Raw genomic sequence first — 14,655 nt, forward strand, 5'->3', positions numbered from 1 at the left:
CACGCAGAGGGACCGGGAGCAGGGGAGGCTCCGAAAGTGAACCCGACATGATGTGCACGGAAGGCGGGCAGGCCAGGCGGGAGGGGTGCTGGCCTGCGGGCACGTGAGCACAGGCGTGGGGCGAGGGGCAGGTGGAGGCCTCAGGAGAAGGCGGCGGAAAGAACGACTCGCAGACAGGTTCACGGATAACTTAGTTTACAAGTCAAGCCAAATGCAACGCAAAGTGTTTTCCTTTTTTTTAAACCAAAATAAATAAATCAGATCTGTCCCTGTGACAGGCGAGGGGAGGCCCTGCCTCGCCCCCGACAGCTTTGGCACAGCAGAGAGAGAACTCCCAGTTGGGTCTCCACGGTGCGGAAGGGGCCAGGAGAGAAGTCCGGGCTGTGCGGGGCCGAGGGGAGGTGGCCAGGGAGCAGGACCGTCAGACCCGTGGCCGCCTGGCTGTGGGCCGGGTGGAGCTTTCTGACCACCCTCCCTCTGGCCATGCACCCGGGACCCTCTGAAGTGCAGGGACACTGGAGAGCGGGCTGCCCTGTCAGGTCAGGTTCAGGTCCTGTCAGCTGCCACACCCACTCCACAGGGCCTCTGAGGACGATGGTTCCTGCCAGGGGTCGGGCTCCACCCAGGAAAAGCCGCCCACCTGGTGCCAGTGCAGGACCCCCTGTTGGGCGGTCAGCCCCATGGGGCTGTTCCTGGATGGAGCTGGGGGTGGGGCTGGCCGACCCTCCCAGGACTCCTGCAGGGCGCCCTCTCCTCCAGCTCCCACAGCCTCTGAGGGCTGCTCAGTGGAGAAGCTTGGAGCCCGGGAGCCGGCCCTGTGAGGACAGCAGCAGGCTACTAAGGGGCGAGGAGTGTGGGCACGCGGAGGCACTATGTATTCTTTAATTGAGAAGCGAGGGCAGTGGTGGACGGAGGCTGTGGCCCAGCGGCCAGGCAGCATCTACGAGAAGTTCTTGAAGGCATCCAGGTCGAAGGCCGTGTCTAGCAGGCGCTGCAGCTCCGTAAGGTGGGTCTTCTTGTTGCCGGTGGCCGGTGCTGCCGCGGGGTCTCGGCCAGCGTACCTGGGGGGACAGAGCAGTGATGTAAGGCACCTGAGGGCCCGGATCCCCTGCCACCGGTCCCCACGCGGGCGGCGCCTACCACACGGGCTTGGCACGGTTGATGGTGGTGCGCAGCCGGGGCTTCACGTAGTCGTAGTAGCCCTGGTTCTTGTGCTCCTCCTGGCACCAGGCCAGATCGGCGTTGGGGTACTTCTGCACCTCCTGCAGCAGCAGGTCGAAGGGGAACGGCGACAGCTGGGGGAGAGGGGCTTGTCAGGAGGACGTTCAGAGCAGCGGCGAGGCTGGCACCAGAGGGACGGTGTGTGTGTGTGGAGGTGCCCACACCAGCTGCCGCACCCCTGCCCTCACCTGCTCGATCCTCGTGATGGCCACCTGCTCCACCATGTCCCGCGCTTTGCGCTCGCGGGTGAGGTCGTAGTACACCTTGCCGGTGCAGAACAGGAGCCTCTTGACGTTCTCTGGGTTCTGGGCTGCAGGGCCATCTTCTGGGATCACCCGCTGGAAGTGGGTCCCTAGGAGAGAACCCGGACCCGGCTAAGGACACCCAGTGTCTGCTGCCCATGCGAGTGAGGGACTGCCGGGAGCCGGTCCATCCTTGCTGTTTCAAGGGACCTGGCATATATGGCATACTGTTCTTAATATGTTTGCTCCCCTTCTTGGCGCCATGTGTTTTAACCAAGGTCACCTCTCTGAGAAAGGTTGTTTCCCCAGGTGGGGATTTTTCCCTGAGGTTAGGGAGGGGATACAACCCCTTAATTAAGTGCCAGGCGGGTAGTTAAGCTACATAATCTTTACTCCCTGGAATGGAGATAAGAAACGCCCTAACCTTTGTAATAGAAATTGACAGGATTAAAATCGGCTGGTATAAATACGGATGTAACAAGACAATAAACATCAGATCCACATCAGATCCTCATCAGATCCTCATCAGATCCTAACCAGAACCTAGCCAGAGAACATGGCAAAAGATCCTGGACAGAACCTGGCTACAGAACTTCACTGGAGAACCTAGACAGAACATGGCAAAAGATCCTGGACAGAACCTGGCTACAGAACTTCACTGGAGAACCTAGACAGAACATGGCAAAAGAACCTGGATAGAACCTGGCTAAAGAACCTGGTGACTGAACCTGGCTGGAGAACCTGGAGAACCTGGCTGGAGAACCTAGCGAGAGAACATGGCACCAGAACTTGGTTGGAGATCCTGACCAGAACTTGGTTGGAGTTCCTAACCAGAACTTCGCTGGAGATCCTGGAGGGAGAACCTCGCTATGCTGATGAACTGAAACCAGTTTCCATGTCATTCATTCTTCGCCGACTCCGTCCACACCTTTGGGGACCCCTTGGACCTGCTGGGATTGGACCCCAGCAAGGGACCAGCAGGGTGGCAGGGCTGACGCCAGGAGCCCCCCAGCCTTGGGAAGCACATGCAAGGAACAGCCTGTGGGCACGGTCAGCCTTGGATGGCGGACAACCCCGTCCACCCTTCAGAACAGACTTCAGGGGCCACTGGGTCTAGAAAAGCACCCCGTGACCACCTGCTCTGACCCCTCAGGAGCTCAGACACTGGACCTTCACCTTCCCACACAACCTGCCAGCAGTCAGGAGCTCATGGCTGGGACCAGGCCCAGGGGACAAGGCTGACCTTGGGAAGCTGCGTCCAAAATGAGGCGCTCACTTAGCGAGAGGAGCAAGGACCAGAAGGAAACCACCTCCAGGGGATAAAGGCCAGATCAGAAAGCCCACAGCACACACAGTGCTCAGTGGTTCAAGACAGAAAGCTTTTCTCTAAGGTCAGGAATGAGGGCGTCCACTCTCACCACCTCTACTCAACACAGTGCTGGGGGTCCAGCCAGAGCATCGGGCAGAAAAAGGAAATAAAAGGCACCCAAACTGGAAAGAAAGAAGTAAAACTGTGTGTAGATGACATGTATTATGTGTAGAAAATCCAAAATATTCCACAAAAAACATCAGAACTAAGAAACACACTCAACAAAGTGGCAGGATAGAAAACTCAACAACCAGAACTCAGCTGCAGTTCTGTATACTAACAACAAACAACCCAAACATGAAACTAAAGAAACAACTGCATTTGAAATAGCACCAAAAAAAGAATAAACACTTAGAAATAAACTTAATCAGGAAGGTGGAAGACTTATTCATTGAAACTACCAAATATGCTGAAATAAAGAAGACACTAATAAGTGGAAAGACACTTATGTTCATGGACTAGAAGACTGAATATTGTTAAGATGTTCATATACTCAAAGCGCTCTATAGATTCAATGCAATCCCTATCAAAATCACATTTTTTTTATTTTTTTGCAGAAAGAAAACTCCATCTCCTAGAGACCCACTTCCAGTGGGTGATCCCAGAACTCGGAAAATGTCAAGCCATCCTAATGTTCATGGAATCTCAGAGGATCCCAAACAGCCTCGACTGTCCTGAGAAAGAACGAAGGATCCAAATTCCCGATTTCACAACACAAAGCACACTGTAAGCACAGTGGTCAGCACAGCGTGTCCTGCCTGGCAGGTGGTCCTGCCCGGTGGGCTGGGCTTTGTCCCAGGCACCGAAAGGCGGCGCTGGACTCCCGGCCAGGGCACCCAGCTCCTGTTTTATGTGATGTCATAATAAGGAAATGTTCTGTATCCAAAACAAACAAGCAAACACCGCAGGGTGGACCTGGCATCCAGACAGACCTGCAGACCCTGGGGTAGAACAGAGAGCCCAGACCTAAGTCCTCACATCTGTGGTCAAGTGACTTCTGACAAGGTGCCCAGACCACTCATGGGCAAAGGCCAGTCTCCTCAACAACAGTGCTGGAAAAACGGCATATCCACAGGCAACGAAGCTGGACCCTTACAGCATATGCCAAAACAACTCCAACGGTTACAGACTTGACAGAGAGCCAGAATCACAAACTCAAAAGAAAATACAGGTGAAAGCTCCACAACGCTGGCTTTGGCAGTGATTTCCTGGAGGTGACATCAAAGGCACAGGTAAAAGCAACCAAAAACAGACACATTTAACTTCATGCAAATTAAAACATTTTATGCATCCAAAGACAATACACAGAATGGGAGAGAACAGTCGCAAGTCATGTATCTGACAAGGTATTAATACCAGCAGGGTCCCAGGTTCGAATCTGGTCAAGGGCACATGCCCGGGTTGCGGGCTCGATGCCCAGTAGAAGGCAGCCAATCCATGATTCTCTCATCGATGTTCCTATCTCTCTCACCCTCTCCCTTCCTCTCTGAAATCAATAAAAATGTATTAAAAAAATACATATCTAGCATACAGAGAGAACTAAATTGAGCAACAAAACAATACGCAATTAAATAATGGGTGAAGCCCTAGCTGATGTGGCTCAGTGGATAGAGTGTCGCCCAGCAGTAGGGGGCGTGCAGGAGGCAGCTGATTCCTGATTCTCTTTCATCATTGATGTTTCTATTTCTCTCTCCCTCTCTGAAATCAGTAGAAATGTATTTTAAAAAACTGGGTGAAGGACGTGAACACACTTCTCCAGAGAAGGTACGCAAACAGCAATAAGATGCTCAACATCCTTCTCATCAGGGAAATGCAGACCCAAACCCCTCGAGAGGCACCTCAGCCCTCAGATGCTGTGACACAAAAACCAAAACCCACGCGCTGGCCGGATGCGGAGAGAACTGTGCACCGCTGTGCACGTGAAACGGTGCGCCTCCGAAAGTTAAAACCACAACTACCCCCCCCAGCAGTCCCCCTTCTGGGCACTGATCCATAGACCTGAGCAGGGGCTCGAAGCACCTGTGCCCCAGGCCCCCAGCAGCACCGCCCCCAGCAGCCGAGGTGGAGATGGCTGAGCCCATCGAGGATGAGGGTGAGCGCTGCTTAACAAGGACCGAACAGCTCTACCAACTGACCGACTTTTCAATAAAGTTGCATGAAAAAAAGGATACGTTTCTCATGCATTGCAAATGAAATACCATGTTTTTTGTTACTGTTTTACTCTAGTGTTTTACTTTTTGGTTGTATCAAACTTGTGCATTAAATAAAATCATATTCTGTTTAAAAAAAAAAAAAAGGATAAAAGATAAACCAAGTGTGGTCCACCCACACGTGGACTATTGCTCAGCCAGCCTTAAAAAGGAAGGAAAGCGGACAAAGTGGCTGGACCTCGAGGACACGATGCTGATGGACTAAGCCAGATACTTCATGACCCCTCATGGGAGGTCCCCAGAGTCAGATTGAGAGACAGTAGCTGGGGTGCAGGGCTGGGCAGGGAGGGGGTCAGTGTCTGAGGGGACCGAGGGTCAGTTTGGAAGATGGGGAGCTCTGGAGATGACCGAGGTGGCTTGTACACTTGACTGGGCAAGATGGTAAGTTAACATTATGTATATTCCACCGTGATAAAATATTCACCAAACAAGAGGTTTACCTTGACTGGAGCCAAAAGGGGGCCCCACGGCTGGGAGGGGGTGAGCTCCCCAGCCCTGAGCCAGGGGTGTGGGCCCTCCCCTACGGGGCCTTTCCAGTCCGTGGGGGTGACCTGTGCAGCCTCAGGAGCAGCACCCAGGGTGGGGTGAGCTCTGAGCTCAGCCTCACTTCCCTGCCCCTAAGGGTGCTGGGAGGCTCCAGGCCGCGGCGCAGACCTGGGGAGACGTGAGGCACACCGTGGACCAACGTGCTCACGAGCTCAGACGTCTGGGCTGTCCTGTTCGGGGGTCTTTACCCAACGACCCAGAGTGGGACGGTCGCAGGGGAGGCAGCAGGAGCTCCAGCCCCAGAGCACTGGCAGGACCCCCTGCCCGCCTGCACCCACCTGGGAGCATCTCGTCGAAGCTGGTCCTGGCCTCGGGGTGCCGCAGCAGCGACTTGGGGGTGAAGACGATCAGCTGAAACACAGGACCACAGGCTCAGGATGGACCAGGTCCTCGGGTCCCAGGAGGGTCAACAAGAGGGGCTGCCCTCCCAGCTCTGTGGTCATGACCAGCCACAGGTCAGGGCGTGAAGAAGGGGAAGGATGAGGCCGTTCCCTTGCCCGCCTCTCCTCGGCTGAGGGGCTGGGCCCTGCTGAGCCAGGCGTCTGCCCGAGTCCGTCCCCCTGCACCCCTTCCCCAGGAAAAAGCCCCCGTCTGGCGTGCTGCCTGTGGCCGGCGTCCGTGCTGTGGGCCTGCGTGGCCTTGCAGTTCAATCTGCAGCAGCAGAGGTGCTCTCCCTCTGGGCTCCCCGTCCTTCCAAGCTCCGTGCCCCACCCACCACCACCCATTCCCACGTCCGTCTCCCCTGGCCAGGCCTCTCTGACAGGGAGAGCCACTGACCGGCTTCCGGAAGGGCAGGAGGATCTGGCGGCGCAGCACGTGGAAGAAGTTGCCAGGCGTGGAGCAGTTGACCACCACCCAGTTGCAGTCGTAGAGCTGACTTATGTCGAAGTTGTCCTCCTGGAGGTTCTGCGGGGAGGACGGGAGCTCAGGGACACGAGGGAGCTCCTGCCTGTCCCCACTCGGCCCCCGGCTGCTGACAAGGCTGCCCGGCCAGGAAGCCAGGCCCCACCTCCACCTGCCCTCCTCCCCACAAGACTGACTCCTGGTCATTCAAGTCCGATCAGCGGCTCGTTCCTTAGGGCATCTGCCTGCATCGGACACAGAGCAACTCCCACGGCTTCCAGGCCACACCTGCTCCGTGCCCTCGGGAAGCCTCGCTGGGGGAGACCTGCATCGGGGCCCCTGCACCCTCCCTTGGCCACGGCACCCCCCTCACCGGCAGCACGTCGGGGTCGTCATTGCACATCTGCAGGAACCGCTCGGGCCTGGCGGAGGAGTGCTCTGGGCCCTGGAAGCAGATGCGGTTCAGCACCATTTCCGCCTCCACACTCCCCGGGGCTGCCCTCCTGCTGGCAGCGCCCCCCTCCCCCATGGCATAGGGCGGGGCTGGGCTCACCATGCCCTCCATGCCATGGGGCAGCAGGAGCACGATGCCGTTCTGTCGCACCCACTTGGCCTGCCCGGGGCAGATGAACTGGTCGATGATGCACTGGGCCGTGTTGTGGAAGTCGCCAAACTGGGCTTCCCAGAGCACCAGGGCGTTGGGGCTGGCCATGGCAAAGCCCAGCTCAAAGCCTGCAGACAGGAAGGGCGTCAGGAGGGAAGGGGCAGGCGGGGAGCGGGGAGGAAGGGGGGGCAGGGGGTGTCGCTCACCCAGGACCCCGTACTCAGACAGCGAGCTGTTGCACACAGTGTAGGGGGCCTGGTTGGGCCACAGGTGGTTCATGGGAATGCAGGTCTTCTTGTCCACGTTCTGGTCGTGCAGCACGTGGTGGCGGTGGCTGCGTCAGACAACACAGGTGAGTGGGCAGGGCCGCTGCCTCCGCTCGACAGCAGACTCCATGCCCCGTCCTAACAGGAGGGCTGCGCAGGGGGCAGGCAGCACAGGTGGGGGGGGGGGGGGGGGCGGTGAGAAGGGGGCAGCACAGGCAGGGGGAGCGTGTCCTGGACTGAGATAGGCCCGAAGGCCGTGCCATGTTTTCCTGGGAGAGAAGCAGTGACACCCCCCACGCCCCCCACTTCGAGGGCCTGGCGCTCACCTGAAGGTGCCACGCTCCACGTCCTGGCCGCTCAGCCGGATGTGGATGCCTTCCTTCAGCAGCGAGCCGAAGGCCATGTACTCCGCCAGCGCCCAGTCCACAGTCCTGTTCTTCACCAGCTCCCCCCGCGTCTTCAGGATGCGGCTCAGCCCTGCAGACACGGCGCTCACTACCCGCCCGCCTCCCACGATACCAGCAGCCGCGCCGGGAGTGGGGAAGGGGCGTGTGGGGACCAGGCCGGGGAGGGGCTATCACAGCCCATGCTTCCTCCACGGCTCCCAGCGAGGACCAACCGGCAGGGGTGAGGGGAGCCAAGGGCTTCCTGCCGTCCACCACCCACGGCCTTGGACAGGCCGGGTCCCAGGCAGGAGAGCGGGTCCCGGGGCCTGACCCGTGGCTCCCGGGTCACAGCCCTCACCTCCGTGGATGGTGAAGTTCTCCACCGGCACGGAGCTGGCCACGCTCCCGATGTGCGTCAGGACCTCCTCCTCCAGCCCCGTGGAGGGGCAGGTCATGCTCCGGGGCTGCCCATCCAGTGTGAAGAAGCCTAGGACAGAGGCACCCGCTGACGCCGCACGTTGGCTCCTGAGAGACTATGGAGAGGCCTGGGCGGTCCCGGGAGAGGGGTGGGGCCTGACCCAGAGCCCGCGGGGCTGGGTCCGTGGGCGACGCCTCACTCACCAGGCCAGGGGGAGTCCAGCCAGTGCTTGATGTGCAGGATCTTCTCGTCCTTGGAGCGGGCGAAGGCCTCCTCGCAGATCTTGTCGTACTTGGAAATCTCCTCCTGGAGGGTGGGCGCTGTGTCAGGGGGGCTGCGGGCAGGGCCTGGCCTCGGTGCTCCCCACACACACCTCTCAGATCCATGTTGCCCATGGTCCCTTCTCCACGTGGGCAGAGCCTGCCACTCTCCCATCCTGGTCCAGGTCTGGCTCTCACGCTGACGCAGTCACTCCCCACCCCTGCAACCCCGACGGAGCCCGGGCGCCCTCCCCAGAAGCCCCACTCCCACATCTGCCATGAGCTGCTCCGGGTCAGCCTCCTTCTGAGCACCTAGGACCCACCAGGCACACAGCCCCTCCCCATCCCCCCAGCTGGACCTGCACCCGCCTCTCACCCCGCTAGAAAGTGGGCGGAACACCCACCCCCACGGAGTCCTCAGGCGGGCGCCCTGCCCCCTGCCCCCATCAGCAGCGAAACATTGCTGGCGAAGCACTGCGCATCCTCAGGGCAGCCAGCGAGGAGTGACGCACCTCGTACTCAGGCTGGTTGACCACGCCCTGTGCCACCAGCAGCTCCGCGTACTTCTGCAGCACCGGCTTCTGCTTGCGGATCTGCTTGTACATGAGCGGCTGTGTGAACATGGGCTCGTCCATCTCGTTGTGGCCGTTGCGCCGGTAACACACCTGGGGATAACCAGGCGCCAAGCGTCAGGGGCCACGTGGAGGGCGGGCTCCGCGAGGGCCGCCTCAGCCCGCCTCCTAGGAGGAGGGTCCTGCCTGGCTTCCTGGCACACCAGGCTGCGTTGCCTCGGGGACGAAGCGGGTGACCTGAGAACGTCCAGGCGGGACAGGACCCCGAGCCCCTTCTCCCACAGCTGATCCTGCGGCGGACCCCCGAGGGCAGCAGGTGACCACTCACCAGGTCCACCACCACGTCCTTGTGGAAGGTGTTCCTCCACTCAGCAGCCACCTTGCACACGTACATCACGGCCTCGGGGTCGTCAGAGTTCACGTGGAAAATGGGGGCATTCACCACCCGGGCCACGTCGGTGGGGTAGGGTGAGGAGCGGGCCATGCGGGGGTCCGTGGTGAAGCCGATCTGCAAGGGGACACAGGCTGCTGGGCTGGGTGTGGGATTGGGGCGGGGAGGGGGAATGGGGGGGGGGGGGCAAGGACAGGGGCGTGGCGACGCTGCTAGAAACGGAGGCCTTGGCCGCCTTCTCCGGGTTACCTGGTTGTTGACCACCACGTGGACAGTGCCGTGGGTGGTGTAGGAGGGCAGGTCGCTCAGGTGGAAGGTCTCGTACACGATGCCCTGGCCAGCGAACGCGGCATCCCCGTGTAGAAGGATGGCCATGACCTGCAGACCCGCAAGGAGACCACAGACCCAGTGTGGCACACTGGAGGTTAAGCCACAAGCAGCTTTTCAAGCAATGTGTTCTGAGATCCCTCCAAAGTGAGAAGGAAAGTGCAGGGGCTGGGTTAGGACCCCCCTCCAACATCTCGCCTGCCCCACCCACATCCTGCATGGGCCCTGGGGGTCCTGGGCCTCCCTCCTGACAACTCGGCAACGGCCCACTCCACACCAGGACAGGCCTGCGCTGACCGCCGCACGCCAGTGGTCAGCTTGGATCTCCAGTGCCCGTGGTAAGAACAGTGGAGAGCCGTGGGGGAGCCTGTATCTTGTTCCTCAGCCCCCCTCCCAGGCTGCACGGGAGGCAGCTGTCCACTTGACATCCTCCCTGTGGGCCTCCCTCCCTCTGTGGCAGGCGTCCATCCGAGCAGGAACCGATCCTGCTGCCCGCCAGCAGTTTCTCTTCTGATGCCCAAGCACAGGCCGCACAGACTCCGGTCTGCGAGGCAGAGCCCTGCGCCCTGGCCTGGTCCCACCTCTAGGTCGGACCCTCCATCCTGGCCCATCTTCCACCTGCAGAGACCTCCCTCCGCCCACCTCCCAGCACCTGCTGTTCTGCAGGTGTGAGGAGGGCTGTGTACAGGCCCAGGAACCCTGGCTTCCCACGGTGCCCACCTGTCCGTTCACGCCTCCCCCCTCAGGCCACTCGCACCTCGACAGGCTCCCTGCCCGCTCAGTGAGAGCACCTGTCCCTCAGGACATTTGCAAGAGGGGCTCCAGCCCAGACCTGGGCACCGTGAGGGCAGACCAGCCCGCAGGCAGGACGCCACTGGCCCTGCCCCCAGCCACTCCCGGGCTTTGTGGATCCACCAGCCCCGTGGCTGTACCTTCTTCCCCTCGGTGTCCCCACAGTAAAACTGTTCGGCTTTGGTCTTGCCCATCACCACGGGGTCGGCGGCCTCGAGGTGGGAAGGGTTCGCCACCAGCGACAGGGTGATGTTCCTGTCGGTCACACGGTTGATCCGCCGGTGGTACATGCCCAGGTGGTACTTCACGTCCCCAGAGCCCTGAGGACAAACAGGGAGGCTGGGTCCGGGCAGCACACGGAGCCTGCGTGTCTCCCCCACCCCCAGACCTCCTCTGAGAAGTGTGGCAGGCTCTGCCCAGGACGGCGCCTGGTGGGGGCTGCAAGTGTGGGGGCTGCTGGGCCGATGCATGGGGATGCCACCCTCCATCCCCCGGAAGCTGGCCTGGCAATTCCCCCCCGGAGGCAGTGCCACACTGGCGTTCCTGGGGACACCAGTGCCTCACCTCATCGGCAGCCTCCAGCTTTGAGTCAAATTGACAGAAAATCTGTTCCAGCTCCTTCCTGATGACGTTCGCCAACACGTTCAGCCGCCCCCTGGGACACATGGGGTCAGGGGTTAGCAGGCCCCTTCCTCCTCCGAGGGACAGGCAGCACCTTGGTTTGCTGCCCGAGAGGCGCTGAGGCCAGAGCTGGCGGGGAGGCCAGTCTCCGTTTGCCCGCCTGAGGCCGACGAGGGGACGAAGGGGCTGTCGTGGCTGCTGGCACCCGCAGCCCGCCCTCAGGTCAGCGGCCTCTGCTGTGACCCTCAAGGGCTCTGGCTTTCACTTTTATAAGACACAGCACCAGGCCAACACGCCTGCCTGAGCCACCTGTGGCCTCGGGCGGACAGTAACTGCAGGGCGAGGGGTGCTGAGGTGGGTAAGGGGTGCGGGCGGGCGAGGGGCGCCCCTGGGCGGTATCGGTACCTGTGCGGCATCCCCATGATCACTTGGTCCACACCGTTCTCACTCGACTTGTCGATGATGGTCTTGAGGGCCGGGATCAGCACCTCGCAGCCTTCTAGGCCAAAGCGCTTCTCGGACGACCACTTCCGCTGCAGGAACTCCTCGAACCTGGACGGAGCCATGGCCTGAGAGCAGCCCAGGGCCGACCGCTCCCCAGGGCTGGCATCCCGCCCAGCTCAGCCCCGCCCAAGCGCCTCCCCACCTGGTGGACCGCACGAGCCTGGCCAGCAGAGTACGCTTCTCCTCATTGGTGAACTGCATGACCCCCGGCGTCTCGAACTTCCGCCGGATCCACTGGCACTGCTCCAGGTCGTTGATGAACATGAACTCCACCCCGATGTGCTGGCAGTAGGCATTCTGTTCCACACAGCCAGGCGCACAGTGGGTCAACGCCGCTCAGCCAGACACCTCCCTCCCTGACCCACCGAGCTGTGCACGTGCGTGTCTGTGTGTGGGTGTGCGCACGGAAGGTGCCCTGCAGGTCAGTGCCCACCAGCTCCACAGAGGAGGGAGGAAAGAAACTGGGAGGACAAGCGAGCAGACAGCTGTCTGGACAGGGCACTGCTGGGCAGCCTCGGGCCTCTCACATCTGAAATAGTCTCCCCCTGGATTGGAACCCACAGAAATTTCTCCTTTCTTAGGTTGATTATAAAATTAAAAACCATAGACTTTTATCTACAAAATAGCAAAAGTAATTTCCTCTCCCTTACATTTAAAGAAATACATGCTGGCCCAGCTGGTGTGGCTCAGTGGTTGAGCATCCGCCCATGAACCAGGAGGTCAGGGTTCGGGGCACATGCCCTGGCTGTGGGCTCGATCCCCAGTGTGGGGTGTGCAGGAGACAGCCAATCAATGGTTCTCTCTCATCATCGTCATTTCTCTCTCTCCCTTCCTCTCTCTAAAATCAATAAAAATATGTCTAAAAAAACAAGACTAAGAAAAACCCAATGATTGGGGAGGCCTCCTGCCAGCCTGGGCTTCTGCGGAAAGCGCGCCTCACCTCCAGCCGTCGGATGATCTCCCGCAGGGGCAGTGCTGACTCCTGCCCCCCGATGAAGGTGGTGGTCGGCAGCTGGAAGACCTTGTCCAGGTCAGACTCGTCCAGGCCATAGAACCCTGCGGGTGAGGAGAGACGGCACGGCCCACGGGGCATTTCACGGGAAGGGGAAGGGAGTCCCCAGGGGGAGAAAAGAGAAGAGAAAAACCATGAAAACCTCTGATACCTAGTAAAATAAGTAACATTTTATAGCCAGAAACACAAATTTAGCAATAAACAGAAGCTGAGAATATTACTGGGTGTCACAGACAAGTGAGAATAAAATTAATATATGCATATTAGTCTGGTGCACCAATTATTCATAATTTAGAGAAAATGTATTTCAAGGTCCCAAAGACACCAACAATTTTGGTTTGAAAAGGCACTGGGCGAGTCTATCAGAGAGCAAATAAAGAGACTGAAGAGGGACTTGGAGTGGGAGAGGAATTGGTGAAGAGGCCACGTGTGCACATGGGACACTCGTGTGCGCGGGTGACAGGAAGCTGGAGACTGGGAGTGAGGGACAGTCACCGAGAAGCGAGGGGTCTGTGGAGAGCAGCGGGCAGCACAGCGAGGGCCTCACAGCCGTCCCTGCTCCTGGAGGCCAGCCTGCACGCTCTGGACCCGCTCCCGCCAGCACTGACCTTCACCTACGCTGCTCACTAGCGGCCACCGACTGGCTCGCTCTGACCGGCACTGCCCTGCCCCAGCGCTCCGTGCCGGACCCTCAGGCTGCAGGGCCCAAGGAAGGGCTCTTTCCCAGGCACCGCTGTGTGGGCCTCCCAGGGGCAGGGGCTGGGAGGAGAACTGCCTGGGGCACTGCAGAGGGCTCCCACCGCCTGGCAGAGGCCGGTGCCCAGCCTGGGTGGCAGTGGCCACTTGTACCCGCAGCTGGATCTGGACCCCAGGAGGCGGGAACATGCATTCCCAGGCTCCAGCGCCAGCATGGCTCACCAGTCACGGTGGCTGGGACTCTCCGGTGCCCCTCAAGCTGCAGCCTGTGGATCTAATGCTTAAATGCGAGGCCTACGTCTCTCAAACCTACTGCTGGTCCATCCTGCAGGGCTGTGGGGAGGCGGCTGGGGAAGCTCGGCACTGCTCCCAGCCCTGCTCCGTCAGGGACGAGGCAGCAACCACAGGCCTGACCCGCAGAGCCCAGCTTGTGGCGCTAGCAGGAAGACCGGCTCGTCCTCCGTGCCTGTGCATGCCGTGGGCGCTGGCTCGAGGCCTCTCAGCACGAGCCCAGCCTCGCCATGTCTGCGGCTCTGCATGTCCATCCCCTGAACTGGTCGTTCTCTGAACCTCAAAACCGCTGGCCCCGCTCCTGCATTTCTGGGTCTTGCCTGCGGGAAGGTGGAGAACACTCCCTCCTCCCTACTGCCCCTGAGGCCACCAAAACCCCAGACAGCAGGCAGCTCTGAAAGGGGGAAGATGGCTGACCAGCCGGGGTCCTGGCTTCCTCTGGGCTCCTGTCCTTGACGTGCAGCCAGTACCTGCAGCCTGGAGCTCCCTCAGGTGCAGCAAACCAGCACACAGAAGCTGTGCTGGCAGGACAGGAAGGCAGCCTCGCCAGACACGAGACACCCTCCGCCCTCCCTCCCGGGCCTCGTGCAATGCACTCCGACCTGCACGTCCAAGGTGTCAGAGAAGAGCCGTCCTCATCCCTCTGGGAGGTGCTGAGCCTCCACATCCCCACCCAGGACGCCCCCGTGTGGTGCCCAGGAGACGGCGGTCACAGAGATCAAGGGCGAGTCCTGTCTCCTGATCCCTAAGGTTCTGGTTGTAACAAGTCACTCAAATGAGAACAGGAACATCTCAGGCTGAACAAGGCCATCCACAGACACCAAAGGGACACAGAGGTGGGATTACCCACTGGACCTCACGGAGCCACCATCACAGGGCTTTCGTGGGCATCAGCCATGACACAGGCAATGGGAAGAGATTGGGACTCAGCAAAGGTGCAAAGGACCAAACGGGAAATTCTGAAATGACGAAATACAATAACTCAAAACTCAGAGGATGGGCCCTGGCCGGTGGCTCAGTTGGCTGGAGCATCGTCCAGTCACCGAGAGGTTTCGGGTTCCGTTCCTAGTCAGGGCACACATCT

At 59.9% G+C, this 14,655-nt stretch overlaps 1 protein-coding gene across 5 annotated transcripts in view; it reads right to left on the bottom strand.

Moving 5' to 3' along the window:
* Positions 1–178: 178 nt before the first annotated feature.
* OGDH (oxoglutarate dehydrogenase) overlaps positions 179–14,655 on the bottom strand; it is a 41,032-nt gene continuing 26,555 nt past the window's right edge. For all 5 annotated transcript variants that reach the window (XM_070424889.1, XM_070424891.1, XM_070424890.1 and 2 more), the window contains 19 exons: positions 12,513–12,628; positions 11,715–11,869; positions 11,474–11,620; positions 11,012–11,102; positions 10,588–10,767; positions 9,578–9,706; positions 9,266–9,445; positions 8,878–9,030; positions 8,309–8,411; positions 8,046–8,174; positions 7,628–7,778; positions 7,242–7,369; positions 6,985–7,163; positions 6,805–6,876; positions 6,366–6,494; positions 5,867–5,939; positions 1,410–1,573; positions 1,141–1,295; positions 179–1,061 (listed from right to left, as the gene is read on the bottom strand). In XM_070424889.1, the coding sequence (XP_070280990.1) occupies positions 941–1,061; positions 1,141–1,295; positions 1,410–1,573; positions 5,867–5,939; positions 6,366–6,494; positions 6,805–6,876; positions 6,985–7,163; positions 7,242–7,369; positions 7,628–7,778; positions 8,046–8,174; positions 8,309–8,411; positions 8,878–9,030; positions 9,266–9,445; positions 9,578–9,706; positions 10,588–10,767; positions 11,012–11,102; positions 11,474–11,620; positions 11,715–11,869; positions 12,513–12,628 (2,555 nt within the window). In that variant the 3' untranslated portion in view covers positions 179–940. The remainder of the gene's footprint in view (positions 1,062–1,140; positions 1,296–1,409; positions 1,574–5,866; positions 5,940–6,365; positions 6,495–6,804; positions 6,877–6,984; positions 7,164–7,241; positions 7,370–7,627; positions 7,779–8,045; positions 8,175–8,308; positions 8,412–8,877; positions 9,031–9,265; positions 9,446–9,577; positions 9,707–10,587; positions 10,768–11,011; positions 11,103–11,473; positions 11,621–11,714; positions 11,870–12,512; positions 12,629–14,655) is intronic.

This window comes from Myotis yumanensis, unplaced genomic scaffold (genome assembly GCF_028538775.1).
Source record: "Myotis yumanensis isolate MYYU_CA2020_CCGP unplaced genomic scaffold, mMyoYum1.0.hap1 SCAF_9, whole genome shotgun sequence".
Classification (NCBI taxonomy): domain Eukaryota; kingdom Metazoa; phylum Chordata; class Mammalia; order Chiroptera; family Vespertilionidae; genus Myotis; species Myotis yumanensis.